At 39.7% G+C, this 20230-nt stretch overlaps 1 protein-coding gene across 4 annotated transcripts in view; it reads left to right on the top strand.

Moving 5' to 3' along the window:
• Window positions 1–20230, top strand: part of znf609b (zinc finger protein 609b) — an 81329-nt gene that overhangs the window by 16295 nt on the left and 44804 nt on the right. For 3 of the 4 annotated variants that reach the window (XM_080884813.1, XM_080884814.1, XM_080884812.1), the window contains exon 2: window positions 8608–9494. In XM_080884813.1, the coding sequence (XP_080740939.1) occupies window positions 8736–9494 (759 nt within the window). In that variant the 5' untranslated portion in view covers window positions 8608–8735. The remainder of the gene's footprint in view (window positions 1–8607; window positions 9495–20230) is intronic. The other variant, XM_080884815.1, reaches the window with a different exon arrangement.

Genomic DNA, 20230 nt, shown 5'->3' with positions numbered 1-20230 from the left:
GGGCGAACACTATGCCAATTTTATTAATCATGCAGGATGTATTAACTCGCTGCCAGAATCTGCTGTTTGTGTGGTCACAGAAAAATAAGCCTGCCACACATGGAACTTACAATGAGAGTGAACACTAAGCCTGGTCAGTTTTGTCCCAGTAATAATGGATCACTTAAGTTAATTATGAATGTGTTGCTCTTGTCGGTATATTTTGTGATATGCCAAATATTCAACTTTCCTCAAGTGCTTATTAACAAAGACTTAATCTGACTGGTGGCAACATATTTGCATGTCTGCATTCATCAATCAGACAGTAATTATTAGGAAACCTTCAAAATCTCTCTGGGAGTGATTGCAGTCAGTCCAAGTCAGACTGGGAAGGGTTGTCTCAGGTGACCTGTGCAATCATCTTGCAGAAGTGGTCATAAATAAAAGGTTCAATAGTTTTAAATGATTTTTTTCCTCCATGTTTTGCTCTGACATCTACAATAAGTCGCAGCAAAAATAAAATGTTGTCTCCTGGAATCTGCAAAGGCTTGTCTTGGTTTTTGTGCACGCTTTAATACACCTGCTCGGATACGGTGCTGAGAGGGTGTAATGTCAAGACGTCAGTTTCCTAATGCATCTAACCTTTTCTGTGAGCAAATAGTTTAAATGTCAGTGTAGTTGATCACATAATAGATTTTATTTATTTAATATTCCAAAACAGTCTGTGGGGCAGCAGAGGTAAATATTTGTAGTCGAGTTTAACATTTACGTTGGCATTTCAGCTGTGATCAAATGATGACTGCGTTGCCTTATTTGTCCACCTTAGTGTTTATGTACTGATGTGACATTGATGCAAGATGTAAAAGAGTGTTACTTCTGTTCTGTCACCTAACCCATTTTACTGGAACACTACTGTGGACAATATACCTTTTAAAGCGGCGTTGTGTAAGAGCTTTAAGTTTTGCTGCCCAACAGCAGCTCTTCTACATCTGGTTTGGTCTGAGTCATTGTTCTGCCAGTCCAGAAATCGTGGAAGACTACTGCAGAAAAGACTGGAAGACTCTATATTAAGAGGTTATAGAGTGTTGAGTATAATGTATTAACTCATTCACTGCCAGCCATTTTCAAATCAGGTAACTCCCCACTGCCCCACTGGGTTTTTGAGCATTTTCACTCATTTTTGAAGAGCCACAGAAAACTGTGTGTTATGATCATATAAACGCTGAACCTACCAAAATGAAGAACAGACTCTCTTCTTTCATCCAAAAAAAAAGCTTGTTTCTACCATTTTCCATTCTTTAGTAATCAGCTGTAGAAGAGAGGTGGGTTCCACCAAAAATGCCTGTTTTGACCAAAAAAAGGGAGAAAACGAGCTTTTTGTGAAAAATACATTTCAAGCAGAAAAGTGCCTTTGACACTAATATTTCTTGCTTTGTGACACCTCTAACATATAAAATAGTTTTTCACTTCTATAAAACAGAAATAACACTGAGAAAGGTTATGTTTTATCAAAACAATTTATTTACAAATATATGAAAAAATCAAATTCACTGACAAGCTGCCCGAGGTTGTATTCTGGCCCCTCCCATTGAAAAACGTAATTGACGTCTATAGACGTCAATGGCAGTGAATGAGTTAATTAAAAAAAATCAACCTTTTAGAAATGGGAGATTGTAAAATTTATCTTCACTCATATGGAAGGCAGCTGTCTAGTGAGCCTCCATTTGCTTAGCATTGTGAGTTACTGTTGTTGGCCTCTTTACTGCTCAAGATGCTGGCTGACCCACAGACTCCTGATTCCCATCACTTTGATTGGCTGCTAGTGTTTATTTTTTGATAATCAGCTCAAGCACACAATCCAATTACACAGAGGTTAGTTTGTGAATGCGCGCCCTGAGTGAAATTAAGAAGATCTGAGAACATCTGTAGGCGTTGGGTTTTAACCCCCCCACCTCCACCCCTCTGCCCAAAGTATCCATAATGACATTTTACAAGACAAAGTAAGCATTCAAGTTGGTCTTCTTTTGTCATGTTGGGCTTCTACTAGCAGTTAAAGCCATAAGATTTGGGGTTTTTTTTTAACACGCCGCAGACATCTAAACAAGGCATGTGAATATGTGACATATCACACCAATCAGGGCTGAATACATCCGGTTAAACGGTTGGGTTTCCCTACTATTATGACAACAGTTTTTTAAACAATTCCCAGATCAAATGGACAAACAAAACTGTGCTTGATGTTCTCTACTGTTTGTTACCACATTCGTTACAGCAAATGGTGGAGACAGCATAGTCAAGTCAAAAATCAAGTTTAACTCTGGTTAATAACAGTTACATTTGTTACTGTTACTGCTGTCTGAAGATCCTCGAGTAAAAAAATAAAAAGAGTCTTACACAACCACAGTGCACTAAATTGCCATCTGAACAAACTAGAATGAAGATCTGGCAGATCTTTCTGAACCTACCTGGATATTAAGAATTTATTATATTTATAGCTTTATATACCCGGCCAGTAGCTAAGCCTTGAATATGGAAAGATTAGAGAATGCCAATGCTGAAGTGGACTTTATATTCAGCATTGAATAATTAGTATTTGTTTATTTACACAAGGCAAACTGTCATTGCAATACTAAATTATGTTATTGCAAATCAAAGATTTTCCCTCGGATGTGAAGCTAGCCAGGAGCATCGACATCACTAATAAGTGGACCTATACATTCTGTGATATGGGGGGCAGCCAATTACCATTACCATTATTTTTGCACTGGATTTATGTGCCATTGTTTGGTTTAATAATAATTTAGAAGAAGTAAGCATGCAAATGAGTGTTTATTTGCTATACTCTGCTTCTGTGTTACAGTACAATCAATTTCAGCCATAAGCTAAACAGCACAGTGGTGTTGCTAGGCAGAATATTAGGAACAGATTCTAAGGGAGCCTTGTTACTGTTTATCTTATTTCCCAGTATTCTTTTTCTTTTCTTTTTTTTTCCTGTCATGGACAAATTATTTCTGCCTATTTCAGAGAATGGTCAGCTGTTTCCGAATATATGTAAACCTTGACACAGTTTTTGTTCAAATGTAACTGCAGTTACAATGTGTGGCCCATCCGTTTTGCTCTTTTGCCATCAGAATTATTGTCTAAAGGCGAAGAAAGATGCCCAACGGATTTACTTTACCAAATGGACCATCCCAGCCTTGCCGTAATGGTCTATTTGATTCACCTTTTATTGTTTATTTTATTTTATTTTCACTTTGCTAAACACGGGACAGACTTGACTGGGGAAAAGGGTTGAGCCCTCCATGGAAGATGCTCCTGGAGGGCTCAACCTGAGGGCTCCCATTCTTTTTTTCTTTTTTTTTTTTTTTTTTTCAAGAGCCAAATGTTGTTGGTTAGCTGACTCAGAACCTTTTTTGTGCACAGGTAGCGGTTATTCCTCCATTATATCTTGATCAGCTGAGCAGTGAGAGGGTCTGTAGTTTATTCCAGCTGTGGATTTTTCTGTGAGTCAGCATTGTGCAATCAAAGGAACTGCAAAACCCAAACTGCAGGCGCAACATTAAAGATGACCAGTTAAAAGTTTGGGGGGTTTTTTCAGAGAGAGAGAGAGAGAGCGCTTGGGCTTGGCAGTATATAGAGACCTGGCCATTAGATGAAGGGAACAGTGGTGCATGATCACAGGAGCCTTTGCAAAGGAAACAAAATTGCTTTCATAGCATGCAGTCAGGTGAAGACAAGTCTCCAGGAGGTTGGCATATCATTATCTAAGCATAGCATAAAGGGAAGACTTCACAAAAAGAACTGCAGAGGGTTTACCTTAAGGTACAAACCAAGAGCCGAAAGACCAGATTAGACTGGACATGGCTTCCAGCGGTACTGGGTCACTGGTGTTTATTGATGGTGTGACAGATGACAAAAGCAGTGGGATAATCCAGAGTGTACAAAGAAAATACTGTCTGTTTAGATTCAGCCAAACGTAGCAAACTAGATGGGACGCTACTTCACAGTACAGATGGAAACTGACCCAAAACACTGTGTAAGCAATCCGGGCGCTTTTGAAGGTAATGAAGTGGAATATTCTTCAATAGGAAGTCAGTCACTTGATCACAATCTAGTGGAACATGCATCTCACCTGTTGGAGATAAATTAAATACAAAAAGACACCTGAACTAAAACACACAAAATAAAGGCAGTTAAAAGAAACCTCAGAATAATGTTGGTTTCAGAGTAAAGGCAGTCCTCAATTGTGATTCCTTCCATTTGTTTAATTATATTTGAGCAGCTAAAAGTGGGTTCAGCAGTCATTTTAAATGGAGCTAGTTGCTGGAGACTTTTTCCATTAAAGGAAACATCTTGTTATTGAACTACTGCTGCACAATAGAAGAAGCAGGCAAGAAGTTACAAACCATCAAATTAACGATAGCACAATTGGAAGACTGCAATCCAGAAACATATGGAGCAGCCAAAGCATGTGAAAGTCAAACAACGCTAAATGTAAAAGGGGAAAAGCAAAACATTGTGTTCAATCAATGGAAAAAAAGAGAGAGTTCTAATGTAATATAGATTAACACACTGTTACACACCCAGATCACTCAGATTCCTTCTCTTAATTCATTTTAGTTTCCACAATACTGTAAAAGTAATATGCATACACATTTTGATGCTCCCTTGTTTTGGGTCATTATGCTCACTGCATTTTGTTCACCTGTTACACAATTTGAAACTGAGAATTAAAGCGGCAATATGAGCAATTTTAGGATGTGGATAGTGGAGCTGAGTTTTTTTCAGTTTTGTTTGTTTTTTGTCAGCTACACGAATGAAATATGAAGTGAATGCGCATGGTGCATTTTCCTAGCACAAGTGCTACTGGATATCCCTCACTGTTCAAACATTCAGTGCTTGATATAGAGAGTCACAGCTATGCAGGGAATGCATTTGAGATTTTGCAGGTGTTCTTCTCTGTGAGATATGGTAAACCAAATCTCTCCTCCAGCCCTGCACGACAATTTAGAGCAACTCTGGAGAAACATCTTTCAGTCCTTAATAAGATGTGGTGCACTGAGTTCAGGATGAGGTAATAATCATTATGACTAAGTATGCACCTCAATAAAAAAAGGAAAAGAAACCATTATAGCATTATATAAGCTTTTTTTATTGTTATTATACCAGGAGCTGCAACAAACAATGCCCTGGGCCCCACTGATAGTGCTATTAAATATGTGTTTATCATGGGATGCAATAATCTAAATGAATGGGTTTTCGTTGCCATGTGTCTCAAGGATCTCTGGGTTTGTGATAGTAGGATACAGTAAGAAGGTTCCTAGCAGAGATAATCATGCTTAATTTAAGGGCACGTCTCATTTATACCTTAGCTGAGTCCTTATCTGGCTGTCTGTGCTATCAAACAATAATTACCTGCTCTGACTTTTGATTTAAAATGTGTGACGTCCATTGCCGGCTATTTTTGTCAGATTTTGGAGAATTACCCTCATTTGAGCCCTTAATAGTGCAGTCATATTTTCTCTGTCAGGTACAGGTGGTAATAATAGAGTCACTTGTCATATTTCCCATTGTGTCTGTGTGTTATTTTTCACCTTTCCATTGTATTGCTTCTGTCTGCTACACTTGGTAAGCAAAAAAAGGGAAAATGAGGCTGGCCGGTGCCTCAGTAGTCATTTTCAGAGCCTTGTTTACAGACACATACTCTAGCAGTCACATGTAGAAAAACCACATTATGTCAAATCTGAATTAGCTGTGTTCCACATGAAATAATCCAGAAATCACAACCCGCTGTCCTTTTTCTACACTCTCAAGGCTAAATCACCCCTACATGGCCTCGAATAGATAGCTGAATGAAACTGGATCTGTGAAGAGAAGAGAAAAAAAAAAGGGGGGTGGGAGGAGGCTGGGGGTGCAAGCACTGTGGGAGTTACACAGCCTGCATGCCTTTCACTCAATGGGCCACTCTTTGGGACATTTCCTCAGTGCAGCTTTTTCAAAAGTGGCTTGCACTGCAGCTCCAGCAAAAGGGGCAGTACAGTGGGTCAACTGCCACTAGAGTTACAACCTCTCTTTTGTCGAGGTGTTGGACAAATTAGACCTCACAACTGTTTACCCAGTCATATAGGGACAGCTGCATCACTCCGCCCCTCCAAAACCTGCCACTGATGGTCGTTCCTTTGGGGAGCCATCTGTGAGGAGTAAGCAGCGATCAAATGATTGCTCAACAGTTTTACCTCCGTCACTGCTGGGGGTGATCATTTAACAGAACGAGATGTGTGTATTGTGTGATCCAGCTGTGATGTTTCCACTGTTTTTCTTGATGGAGCTAAGTCAGGGTACATGTTAAAATGAGCTGGTAGGTGTAAGTGTGCACCAGCATCTGTGCTGCATCCTTTAGATTTTTTTCCCCCCTGAGGAGGGTGTAACTGAACTTATAAATATAGTCTTGTGTGGGTATGTGTCATAACTGGATAATTTGGTATAAAGAATAATTCTTTGAGCTCTTCCATTATAGAAACATTTATTTCATTTAATTGTACTACCAGCAGTAATGAGGCAGAAAATATGCTAATATCTCCATGTAATCTCTTTGGGTGCTGTCACAGTTCTTGGTGGATGCCACAGGATTCAAATGAGCCAAATACACATGAGTAGAAGTCCAACATTCAGATGTGAATTTTAATTATATTGGTTTGTGGTTTTTAAAAAAAGTCTGCATTATAAATTTATAGGTTTTATGAATAAAGTAAAAGTAAAATGCTTTCTTGCCATTTATTTTTTTTAACTGGCAGAGTTTGATATCTCTAGTAACACACTGTGAATGATGTCCTTGATTTTCATCAGTTCTTGACTCACCTTTATAGAAGCACTGTTTAATACCAGTTGTTCATTTACGCATTGATTGATTGATTGTGAAAAAGGTTTGCTGAATCCGTATAGCAAATTTTATTCTGGATTTTAATCAAATTTTCTTTTTACATTTTTACTCCACTACTACTACTACTTGCATTTACAATATACATAAATTTTCACAGAACATCCCATGCAACATTTACATCTGTTTGCTACACGACATATTGCTGCCGACCAAACAGCAGTTGTTGCAGTTTGCATCTCACCGACACATTTACATTTCTGAGAAGGTTAGGTCCAAGCTAATTTGACTGGCAGATAATTAGATGTAGCTGAAGCATAATTTTACTATGAAATGTAGCAGAAAATGAAAGCTAATCATTTTGTAGACCCACCTGACCGTAAATAGTTGTAGCAATAAGCATCAAATTTAAAGGAGCACTTTAAGCAGGAATAGATGTTTGGGACATAAGCATGAAATTCAACATTGTATTATAATGATTATAATATTTGACTTCCTCTGAGGATATATTTTTATGTGATACAATACTAAGATATTTTAATAGCCTATAATATGTAAACACAATCTGTATGAACTCATCATTATTTACTTCTATTATTAGCATTGTTTTATTTCTGTTATTTTACACATATCTCCATTCATTACATTAGTATTACTACATAGCTTCAACTTCATGCTGACCTTAAGTTGTGTTTCTGCACCTTAGTTTTAGTCACTATTGTTAATCACCATTTTCATATAAATGTAGTCATACATAGCCCCTATATACCTGTTGCTAATACTGAGCTAATGGCAAGTTATTACTTTAGTGTCAAAATACAACTACCTAACTGTAAAACTGTGTGAAGCTGTGCATTGGTTAATTACACGGAGACATCGTTGTACTTTACAAAGCTCCTAGCAGACTTTCAGTGTTTCTTATAGTAAATAATAACCTCTTTTCACAGTCGCCCACTCACAACAAGCACGCTAACAGCTTGATTTTCACATTGAGCTCACATCTTTTTTTTTTCTGAAACTCCAGAGGAAAAAACAAGAACCAAAAACTTGTATCTTTATACAAAAAGATTTATATAACTATCTTACCTTTTTCAAACCCAGATTTGAGTTCTGTTTTGAGAAAAGAATTTTTAAACATTCTTTTCTGACCATTTTGTTCTGCAGTATGTCCACAAATGGATACAGCTAAGATCTGTTCAAGAATGTCATATTTATTTGCCCAAAGATATATAAAAGTGATGACCTTTAGGCTACATTGTGTAAGCAAATACAACAAACTGGTGTTCTCCTGAGACGTACACTGGTTCATTCATGCTTTTAAGCTCCTCTGTTAGTTCAAGATTACCATTATACTATTGAGTTGAAAAGGCACGGCTTCATAAACCATGCGGGGGAGTGTGAGGCCAGCTACTTCTTATTTATCAGCAGTGGCACTATCAGCAGTGGCTTGTGAAAAGAGAGCCAGTCATTCAGAACAGTGGGGCCACCTTGGCTGTCAAGGCAGGATTTAGGCTACATTTCCCATGGTTGCCATGACGACTGTGGGAAGTGATTATGAAGAGAGGGTTTCGAGCAGCGCTGTCACACCAGTGGGTATTACCATAGTGGTTTGCACGGTGATCATCAGAGAATTACTGGCTCATGATCAAACGATTTTTTTTTTTTTTTTTTTTTTTTTTTGTATCCACTGTTATTTTTGTGTCTGAAATATGAGATTAATGTATGTGTTTTCTTGCTTCTGTTTTTTCTAGGGTAAAATGTGGTTAAATGGGACAGGAACAAGTAGACCGTGAGGATTCTCTAACCCTTGCCCCTGTGTCCCAACCGTCTAAGAGGGTGTCGGACCTCACTGAGGCAATCCTGGGCCGTTGGCACTAAAATGTCCCTAAGTGGTGGCACTGCAGGCGGGAAAGGTGTGGACTCTAATGCGGTGGACACTTACGACAGCGGGGATGAGTGGGATATCGGTGTTGGAAATCTGATTATTGACCTTGACGCTGACTTAGAGAAGGACAAACTTGAGATGTCTGGCACCAAGGACGGTATGGCGGCACCACCAAGTGCAGTTGCGGCATTGCCTGACAACATCAGGTTTGTTAGTCCAGTGTCTGGCTCTCAAGGCAAGGAAAGTAAATCCAAATACAAGCGCAGTAAGAACTCTAAAGACAATAATAACAAAGCTTCAGCTGGAGATGGGGGTAAAAAAGAAACTACAGGGCGGACTCAAGGGGAGCCAACAGGCACAGCAGCAAGTGCAGCAGCTGCTGGCAACAATTCCACCTCTGGGAAGAACATGGAAAAAGTGGGAAAAGCCTCCAGAGGTGTTCTCGGCGGTAAAAAAGAGAAAGACGGGGCTAGTGGGAAAAGCAAGAAGGACAAAACAGATGGCGCCCCTGTCGTTGCAATAGGTGTCACAGAGAAGGACGTTGTCTCTCAAGCCCAGGTTGCTTTGGGAAATAGTCGTAACGCATCCTTTGAGAACACGCAATCAGCAGACTTGGCAGATGCCAATCAAATGGGGAATATTGCACTTGAACCTGTTGGGATAGTACCAGCACTGACTACAAAAACTGAACCAGAGGAGGTGGAGAATGGTAATGGAGAATGCAAGACGTTAAAGAAGGCAAAAAATGAAAAGGTACGTTTTCCTTTATTTTTGGTTTTAACTTTGCACATATCTGTTTGGCATCACTGGATTGGGTTATATTTGTCCTTGTGAAAAGAATTTTTTAATTTCTCGTTTTAGCGAAATGTACCTTTGACGTTAAATAAGTTGTTTTTATTCATTAGTCTCCTAGAAAAAACAAACATATTGGCATACATGTTTTTTTTTATCCTAACTAAAGCCTGCTAAATTTGACAATATTTTCTATTTCTATCGAAATCTGTGTTGGCAAGAAGAATGCTCGCCTTGTTTATAAGGTGAAAAGTATCTTTGAAACAGCACTGGCTTTATTTATCATAGAGAAATAAAAACAGTAGTGCTTAATACTGTAGACTTCTGGAAATTGTGCTCATAAGGGCCTGTTGCTTTCTGCAGGCTTGGAAATGTACATTCCCCAAAGCAGTCTGACATGTGATGCAGAAGAAAAGACCAACTGCTGATTTCTCTTTTATTACCATGCGATGAGAAAGGGTACCCTTGATGTATAAGATGCTGAGTCCAGCTACAGGAAATGGCCCACACAGCAGTGTTTTTTTCCCCCCTGTTCTTGAAAGCAGGATTGATAATTGCCTGCTTATTTTAAATGGTTATTCCATGTTAAAAATAAATGCCAACAAGCCTCAGTTGAAATCAAAGGTATTATGTGCTTCACATGAGCCAGTAAAGTACCAGTGGCTGACTAAAATGTAATGCACACTGTCACGCAAAACCATAACATAATCCCTGTGAAGTGAAGTAAATGTCAAAATTTCTTCTTCGTTTTTTTATTATTCGCACAATTTCAACGCTGACATTGTCATACAGGAACAATATAAAGATCCGTGTAGCTATTCACCCACACTTATCTTGTTCACTCATAGAGTTGATCTATCACTGTCTCTATTGTATGCCTCATAGCAGCCTTTTCATGCTCTTGCAGTATAAAAGACAGCAGAGCAGGGAGGTGCTGAGGACTGTTTTTGTCTGTCATCGTGTTCCATTCTTAATCCCACAAGCCCCAGCAATGCCTGGTGGAGCAGTGTGTGGGGGAGGGAGCTGGTGCAAAGCACGCCTTCATCGTTTTTCCTGCTGCTCTGAAAGTGGCATGGGGGATGGGCTGTAAGGAAGCCTGTTTGATTCCTTAAATCCAGGACACCCAGACATGAGCACAAGCTGTAGAGCTGTCGAGTGCCGCGAAAGGAAATTTCAATGTGAATTCTGTAATTGCGATGTATTTCGAATGAAAAGGTTTCGTGAATTGGTTCACTGCGCTGAATAAAGGAGAGGGGTCACAACTGCTTTTAAATATCGATCTTGATTAAATGTATCCTTGAAAGTGTGATGGTGGAGGAAAGAAAGGGATGTGATTGCGTTGCTGCATTCATCAGTTTTGGCTTGAAGAGCTGTTTCATTTGGTGTCCAATGTTTAATGGATGTGTTTTTAAAAACCACACACATCAAAAGTGCATTTACCTCAAAGAATAAAATCAAACAAAAGCTGCTTTCAGCCCTGCTCTTCAGCCCCGAGCTTTTCTAGGACTTAACCGATAGAGACACAAATGTGTGACGCTGCCTGACTGGAAATTAGCCAGCCTTTAACCTGCTAGCTCTCTTAATACAAAGTTGTTTTGGATTGATGTGTGAATAGCACAGCTAATATAATAACTGTAAAATAACCATTAGTGATTACTAGTTCAAACACATTTGAAGTAGGCTACAACCTGCTGTTTGTTACATGTAAGTAAGGACCACTTCAAGGAATATTTTATTCGCTTTTTAAATATTTTTTTTAAATGTATTTATTTTATTGATTTCCTTTTGTTAAATAGCTCAAGTTTGCACTCACTGGTCAACTCATTAGGGACACCATCTGTTCCTAATGCCTGATTTACAGCTTTGCGTTAAATGTACATGTCGCAGTGATGCAGACCTCGACAGTTGCGATAGGTCTGTTTGGCAGTAGAAATGTTGCCATGGGCGGCATGATGGTGCAATGATTATCAGTGTTCTGCACAGCAAGGAAGTTCCTGATTCCTGCAGAGCTTGCGTGTTCTATTCAATTCAGTTTTATTTATACAGCGCCAAATCACAACAACAGTCGCCTCAAGGTGCTTTATATTGTATGGTAGACCCTACAGTAATACATATAGTGAAAACCCCAGCAATCATGTGACCCCCTATGAGCAAGCACTTTGGCGACAGTGAGAAGGAAAAACTCCCTTTTAACGGGAAGAAACCTCTGGCAGAATCAGGCTCAGAGAGGGGCGGGGCCAGCTGCGCGATCAGTTGGGGTTAGAGAAGGAATACAGGACAAAAGACATGCTGTGGAAGAGAGACAGAGATTAATAACAGGTATGATTCAATGCAGAGAGAGGTCTAATAACAGAGGTCTTCCTGTACCTACATGGATTTCCTTTGGGCAGTCTACCTAAAATCCAAAGGCATTCATTACCGTGTATGCGAGATAAAGTGCTTAAAATATAAAGAAGAAAGCTGTGTATAAATGTATAATTAAATTTTAGTCTAAAGCACTTTGAGTGGGAAGATTAGAAAAGTGCTAGATAAATGCTAGTGCATTCCTTTCCATTGTATGTGGTGTAAACACCACAAGTATTGATTAGCACTAGGAGATCAAGCTATTGTGCATTAGTTTTTATTCTGTTAGTGTAGACAATTATGCCTTTCTCATTTTCATGGCTCATAATCAATCCTTATGTAGACATAGAGTTGGTTTTGAAATCTTTTCTCCTTACTGGCTTTCAGTAAACATAACTGTTGATCAAGTACCTCAGAGATGTGTGGTTCGTGTGCAGTAACTTTTGTGTTGGTGGTACCTGTGAAAAAGTATCCACGCAGATGCCAGAATGCCAAATACCCCAGCAAACATTGCCCAGAGCGTTGCAACGCGTGTGCTGATTTTTCTTCTTCTCATAGCGCATCCTGCTCCATTTTTTTCCCCATGTAATTGAAACGCATGGTACAGGTCATCTACACAAAATCCTGCACGCAAATGCAAGTAAAAATGGTTTACCACAGCATAGAAACCATTTGTAACACCCAGGAACTGAAAGACCTGATTAGACCTGACCTTTGCCACAAAATGACTCGTAATAGCCCAGGATCCGAAGCGTACATCCTCTCTCAAATATGGTGAATAACGTATTATAGCATGGGCAAATATAGCAGCTAATGGAAACTAATAGGACGGCACTTAACTGTACAGATGGATAATGACCTGAAACATAACAGCCAACGCAACCTGAGAGCTTCTTTGGCAGGGAAACTGAATGATGTTAAATGGCTGCTCCAGTCCCCAGACCTCAGCCCAGATAAGCATGGTTTTCACTAACTGAAGACTAAACCAAAGGCAGGAAGTTGTAGAAACAAGCAGCGAGTGAAGCTGGATTCTGTAAATGTCTGGCAAAACGTTTTTTGGCAGTCACTGAGAAGTATTAAAAACAGTGCTTAGATTTATAATCACATTGGTTTGTCCATAATTCCATAAATCACATCTTGATTGCTTCATTTCAAATCCACTGTGGTGGTGCACAGAGGCAAAATTGGAAATAGTGTCAACTGTCCAAATATTTACAGACTTGAGTGAATTTTGGATGCTGTTTTTGTTTTTTCATCGTACACAAGCCAATTTCACCAGCTTTCAGCGTCCACTGACGACATTTGTTTTACTGCCTGTGAAATTGATACTAAATCTGATGGGGGGGGGGAAATATGTGAAAAACGACCACTGAACTGACTCACAACTCCCCTTAGTCATCACAAGTACTTGCTTATCCGCCTTCTGCACACTGTTATTTAATGCCTTCCCTTTTTACCTAATCACATCCAGAAGCTTTACAGGGTAATATGGCATTTGTATCAAAGTCTGAATGCTTTTTGTATATAAATGTTATGCTTGAATGTGTATATTATGTAGAGTTTAACCATAGAGCAGATTCTTAGGAAGCAAATTTGGATATTTGTCAGCCTAGTTACAGCTTGTCTGAAAGATCTAGTTTAAAAGATCTTGTATGGCTTATCCAAGCATTAATCAGTATCTGTCTCACTAGTAATCTTGTTCTCCATGGCAGAGGTGTAATAGCTTGGCTTCATTGCCTATGTCCTAAGTTAAAGGTCCCCAAAGCCTTCTCTTTTTCTACTTCCTTTGTACAAGCGCTAACTACCTCTGAGTGTGTCTCACTCTCCCACCTCTCATTATACAAACCTAGAGGAGTGAGGCATTCGTCAGCTTCCTCGATGTGCCACCGACCTTGATAAATGGAGCAGCTCTCATGGAAAATTACATAGGCAATGCTACTTTGAAACGTGGGCAGAAAAGGGAAAGACTGCACTTGAATGAAAGAGCCCTGAATACAGCTCTGCATTCCTGTTGATGTCCAGCTCGGTGAGTTCAGGGATATCATGAGAAGAAAGGCAGAGTTCTTTCTCTTTGCCTATGCCTGATGGACTGTTGCTCTTGTGTTACGACTCATTCCTTTTGAGTAGTGCCAGGGATTTTAAAGGCTGTGGAACAGAAGGAGGACTGTGATTTATTTTGAGAAGGGGTACGAATTACACCAACAGGCTCATTGCAAAAAGAGCCTGTTAACTTACCCGTTAATGTTCTGGTAAAGCCAATTGTGTATGTATGAGGAGAATTAATCCTTTGTTAACAGAATAATTCCCTTTTCTGTCCTGTGAAAAAGTGCAACTGTGCATCGTGCTGTTCTTTATTTTCCCCGTTTTTTCAGAAGCGTTTTCACGTGCAGGATTGAATGCTACAGGAGCTTTAAATACTTCGATTTACAGTGTGGTTACGTGACAGATCTTGTGAACTAATTATTACCTTGCACTGCTCAGCTGACTAATCTGTCTCAACTTAAGATGTTTTCACACATGAACTACAGAGAATTTTGGGAGAATTGGGTCAGGGAATTGTCCACAGTCTTTACTAGCATGTAGCATATAATAGGAGATGGTCTGCTTTATTTGTGCCCTTATTACTGGAAATACTGTTTAGTTTAGGCAAGGGAGTTGCTTGTTTAAAGCCGGAGGAGACAGGACACCCACCCACTGTGAATTTACCAGACAATTACCTGCGACGTTCTCACTCGGGTGCTCTAAGACATCACAGACTTTGAACTAGGGAAGTGGCAGGTTAAAGATGGTTTAATTTCTACATTGACTGCATGATCTCAGTTGGGTAGTGTCTCAAGACGTTTATGGGTTCAGTCTATGTTTGTAAAGCAGTTACAGTAAAGAAAGCAGGAAGCAGCTAGCCAGAAACTTGGCATATCTCAACATGGCGTGCAATTTCATCTTAAAAATATGAGGAAACTGGATGGGGGACGGGCAGGGGCAGACCTAAAAAAAAAAAACATTATCTGCTGCAGATGAAGAGTGTCTGAAAGTAATGTCCATAAGAAAAGGAAAAAAAATCCAGAATGAGTTCAAATTGCCATTTATATAGGGAGGAGGTCAGGAGAGGCGCACAGAAGTATCTCCAGCCATCTGTCATGGTTTCAGCCAGTGGTCTTGAGTGATCACGTCAAAGCTGATGGAATAGTGCCATCAGATTTTGATCTACCATGTGGAAAGAATCTAATAAGCAACAGCTTCATTTATCAGCATGACAGTGATCTAAAACATACTGCCAGTGCAGTTAAAAAGACCCATTTCCATTAGTACCTTCTTGGATCGACTTGCCACAACTCGCCACCACTTGACTCGGATCGAATGGTTTTCCATTACAATTGAATACCACCAAATTGTTTTTTGTATTCATTTCCCTCTTTGCCGGGTTTCAAAAATGGCGGTTTTGAGTTTCGTGAACGAGACAAACTCATTACTCAGCGAGCGACGCCACTGACCAGCCAATCGGTGGCATGCAGTCTAACAACATCACATTTTAGCACCTGCTCGTATCGCTTGGAACCCCGACCGAGCAGGTACTATATTAGCACCTGGTACCAGGTACTGTCACCTAATGAGAAACCCTGAAAACTGTGGTGAACCGTGCTCAGTCGATCCAATTAGGTACTAGTGAAAAAGGGGCTAAAGTATAGATGGAAAAACATTACTGAAGCAGTGTGAGAACAGAACAAAAAGGCAGCCAACATCCAAAGAAGAGCTCTGAATGTCCTTCAAGAAGCCTGGAGAACTGTTCCTGAAAGAAATCACAACAAAGCTGAATAAGAGAGTTCAGCCTGTATTGATAAATAAAGGTGGCCATGCCAAGTACTGACTATCAAACACTACATATTTCTATATATTGCTTAGCAAAATATAAAGAAATGACTCTGTTTAATCATCGGCCTTAACCGTGCCTTTGTTCTCAGTAAAATGATAGGTCATGTTTTTCCTCATCTATTTGAGTGATATATAAAATGTATGCTCTGGAAAAAAAAAAATCAAATTCACATTCAGACTCTGTAGTCACAACTGGTTTTACATCCAGCACAATCATATGAGTAATGTTGGAGTCTACAGAAACTTTCACAGTATGTCGTAGTATGGAACAGCTTTAGTTCATTGTGCTGTGATTCCTGCTCACTCTCTTTGTCTGTCTCAAGCATGCAGCCTCAGGGAGTCCCTTGCTACAACAGGAAGAAACCATTTGACCATTAATTGTTTTCTGTGTGTGCCGTTAGCTGCGGCCTTCATTGTCACATGTAATGCTTTGAGCTTGTTGGCAAAACAAAGCACAAGACTGCCTAAAAAATCAAGGAAGTACATAATGAACTTGTAGAAGTTTTAAACTAGAATGAATGTTTGTTTTTTTGTTTTTTAAGAAATTGAAAGCCCCACAGATTTAATTTTACATAGTTTCACATCCATGTCCTGGGGAAATTCCTTTTTGCTGCAGACTATGATGAATACCAGGCATACCACACATGTTCAAGGCTTACTGTATACGATCCTTTTCTGACATACCAGTGAAAATTAAAAACCTAGTATATCTCAGAATGACTAGTGCAGTCACAGCAATGCAAAAAACTACAGCAAAACACACGTAATGTGTTTTTTGATGTGTAGGCATTCAATATTTTAACCTTAAAACACTGCAACAGGATTTTAAATGTATATTTACTTTTACACCTAACAGCTAGTATTTTACTGTTTCCTTTAGCATACTTATGAGATTAGCAGACTAGAGCAGTTGTTAGTAGATACTGAGGACGGATACTAAGATGAAAATAAATTTCCATCTCAAGCTGCCACAAAACTTCCACACAGCTTCCAAGATTGTTGGCTCACTCTTGTCATTTGATACGAACCCAAAAACCTGCCAAGCAATTTCAATCTTTTTAGGCGTCCAAATTGTTTGCACTTGTGGTATTTTTTTTTCTCCTTCTGCTGAAAAGTCTTCATCTTTCCAAATCACTTCAAGTGTCTTACATGATGTACATTGGACCTCAGTGTAATATGATTTATGTGGAGTGATTTTTAAAATATATTACACTGTTTTTTTTGGGAGTTGTTTAAGTGTTATCTCAAAAACCTCCTTGGAGTAGTTTCTTTATCGTATTTTCATCACAATGAGCATCTGTAGGGCCTGTCTGAGCAGATATAGTTTTACTTCTGCTATGCATCACTGAGTCTGAACATTGCTATATGTGTTGCTCATCATCTGTAACCCAAGAAGACTGCATTAGAGAATTGTCACTGCGCAAGCCAGCATGCATAAACGATTCTTCCACACCAGACCACTGATTCACATATTTAGCTAGGAGAAGAATGCTGTAGCCCACAAAGTTTATAGTCATGTTACACAGGAAATCCTTGTCGAGAGGGACCGCAGACTTTCTGTTTGGAAATATTTGATACTGGAAAGTCTTTTCCAATTCACAAAAACAGTCTGTGTTCACCTTGACCTTAGTGAGTGTTGAGTTTGATTTGTGTCCCATCTGTGTGCTTACTGAACGCTGTTGGGATTTGTTGTCACTTTTGATATTCAGGATGGGGAAAGACTGACTTTACCGTAAGCGCAATCAGGAGTAAAGAAGACTTTGAAAGAGTCGTGGTTGTTCTTTGTAGATCAGATTCTTTAAAAATGAGCCACACCGGCAGGTTTTCATCAGGTTTTTTCAGGTTCTTTTTCTGTCTGCAAAGTGCTCTGTTTGGGTCATTTGTATGGTCGTGTTGAACCAGGAGATTTATAGATACCTGTCCCAAAGGAATTATAGTAAGGTATACAAGTGCACGGAGCAGTGGATAGTCTGGATAGACAAAAATGTACTTTCTGTACATTTCTGACCAGGAGATTGTTACAGTGTGTGCAGGCGAAAAGAGCTTTAGCTTTAGTTTGGGTAAATGTATTTAGCATCAGGTTAATTGGGGAAAAAAAGGTTCTGTTTGTTTGTTTTTTATTTTGTTTGTTTAAAAAGAGAACTCTTTCTCTCTGACACAGTGCAGCACAACCTTAAAAACTTCATTAAGAATTAATGTGAATGTTTGCCACAGGGAGATGAAACATGTGAGGAGTACTTCAGCAAAAAGCAATCACAGATGTGTCAAACAAAGCCCCTATCACGCTTTGTCTCTTCTTTCCCTGTCTTTCTCTTCCCTAAGCTTTCTAAGAGGTGTGTTGTGCTGTGTCTGGATCAGCTTGCTGTGAGGGAAGTGTGTGTGTGTGTGTGTGTGTGTGTGTTGGGGGAGGGGGGGATGGGTAGCTAAGGCTTGTACAACTAATTCAGCTCATGAAAGACTTATGCAGCAAGAGCAGCTGTCTTCCATTGTCGGCCTGCAAATTTCCAGCGTGCCTCATTTCGCCTCTCAATGCGTGAGTAGCAAGAGAGAGCCCAGGAGGGGAGAACAGAGAGGAAATAAACCAAAATAAGAATTGGGGGGGGAACACAAGCAGGCAAAGAGGAGGCAAAAAGTTTCATTGCACCGACTCGGTGTATACTCAGTTCTGGGTTTCTCTATTAAAATGTCGAGGGGTGAGCTGTGGTGCCATGGTCTAATAATAAACCATGAACCTATTCAGACCCAAGCGTGCAGTATGTAGACAGATAAAAAAAGGGCTCTGCTGTGGTGAAGAGGGCATATGAGGGGTAAGAGGAGGAGGCGTTGGTGGTGGTGGGGTTGAAGAACTGCCTGAGATTAGCAGAGGGGGGAGGGAGGGGGGGCTGAACGGTGTTATGAATGGATAGAGTCTTTAACTCCACAGCTCACTGAATACTTTGTCACAGGCTGCTGCGGCTGTATGTGGAATGAGAGGAACTGGCTGAGAGTTCTCGGATTCCTGAATCCTTGAGGCATGTGGTCTGATTAGCAGAACAAAACCCACACAGTGGGGAGGAGCAGACGTGGCTCCCCCACCACCGCCGCCCCATCTTCCCTCGACAGGAATTTTCTCCCAATGAGGAAAAAGGTGGCTCGCAAGTTTGTACCGACTCGCTGTGTTTGTGGAAGAGTTTGCAGACTATGTTTGGGGATTTCTCATTTGTTTCAGAAGGCTTTGTTTCTCTGCAGCCTCTATTGTTTTGACCACGTGAAAAGAATTTTCACCTTCAAGTCATTGTTCTATTGTCGTCCGCCCCTCATATTTGGTGAAGCTCGTTAAAATGATTATCAATAGCGAAACAGGTTTGACCATGAAGCATATTTGATGAGAAAGTAGTACAGGAGATTAGCTGCTTGTGGAACGTTTTTAGTGTGACAAAGAGGAAGTTAACAGCAAGGCAATGTTTGAGCAGGAGTGTTTATAGAGAGGATTACTTGCTTCTTGCCACCCCCCCTCCCCCTCCCCTTTACTCTCTTAAAGGGATTGTTTGCAGGCAGTTTGTTAAACGAAACGAGTGCAGGGGGTTCACGTTTTCTGCTGTGAAATTCTTCACCACATTGCATCATCCCCTTGTTGCCATGTCTCAGAAGTTCAGATTGCCCATGCAACCGTTAACTTTTCACTTAACCACTTTTTCCGAAGGCAAGACGTTTAATAGCACATTGTGGTTACACATGAGATCCAGAAAAATCTAACGTTTATGAGGGTTTATCGATTTTTATATCGACTCTGACCGATATAGGATTTATAAGACAGATACTGATATTTAGTGATTTTAAAAGTTCAGTGTATTGGCTAACACATAAAATATAAACATGTTTCCCATATATATATATATATATATATATATATATATATATATATATAGTAATTTATGAGTCCTTACTAAGATAACATGACAGTGAGGTTTAAAAGTAATATTGTTTTATTGTCACAACAAGTTGCAGATGACCTGTTTTACACTCTGCGTGGATCAGCTTGTTGTTGCAACATAAATACTCAGAAAGTGCTTGAAAGACAGTCATAAATGCTATTATCAATAGATTGGCAGATGCATAATATTGGCTGTTATATAAGCCCTGCTAAGATATTAGTCGGCTTCTAGTTGAGAGGAATTAAGTATGCAGCGACCCATTTGAATAGACTGATGTTGCTGTGTTTTAAAATCATCACAATATAATGCCTCGCTCCCCTTCTTTTCGGGTTATCTTCTTCTGTTAGACTACATAAACCAACAGCCAGCTGTTACAGAGTAACTAGCACAGTCAGGAAGATACACTCGACCCAGAAAGTAGTGTAATTTCTTCCCATATTAAAAGCGATTTGGAAAGAAGAGACAGTCGGAATTTATTTATTTTTACATATTAAAGCTCGCTACTGTTTAGACAAGTCAGACTCATAACACAGCTCTCCATACTGACTGTGTGATTATCTGTAATTGTCC

The sequence above is a fragment of the Rhamphochromis sp. 'chilingali' genome, assembly GCF_963969265.1.
Source record: "Rhamphochromis sp. 'chilingali' genome assembly, chromosome: 6".
Lineage (NCBI taxonomy): Eukaryota > Metazoa > Chordata > Actinopteri > Cichliformes > Cichlidae > Rhamphochromis > Rhamphochromis sp. 'chilingali'.
Note: the sequence above shows the minus strand (reverse complement) of the source record. Positions and strands in the feature narration are given on the sequence as shown.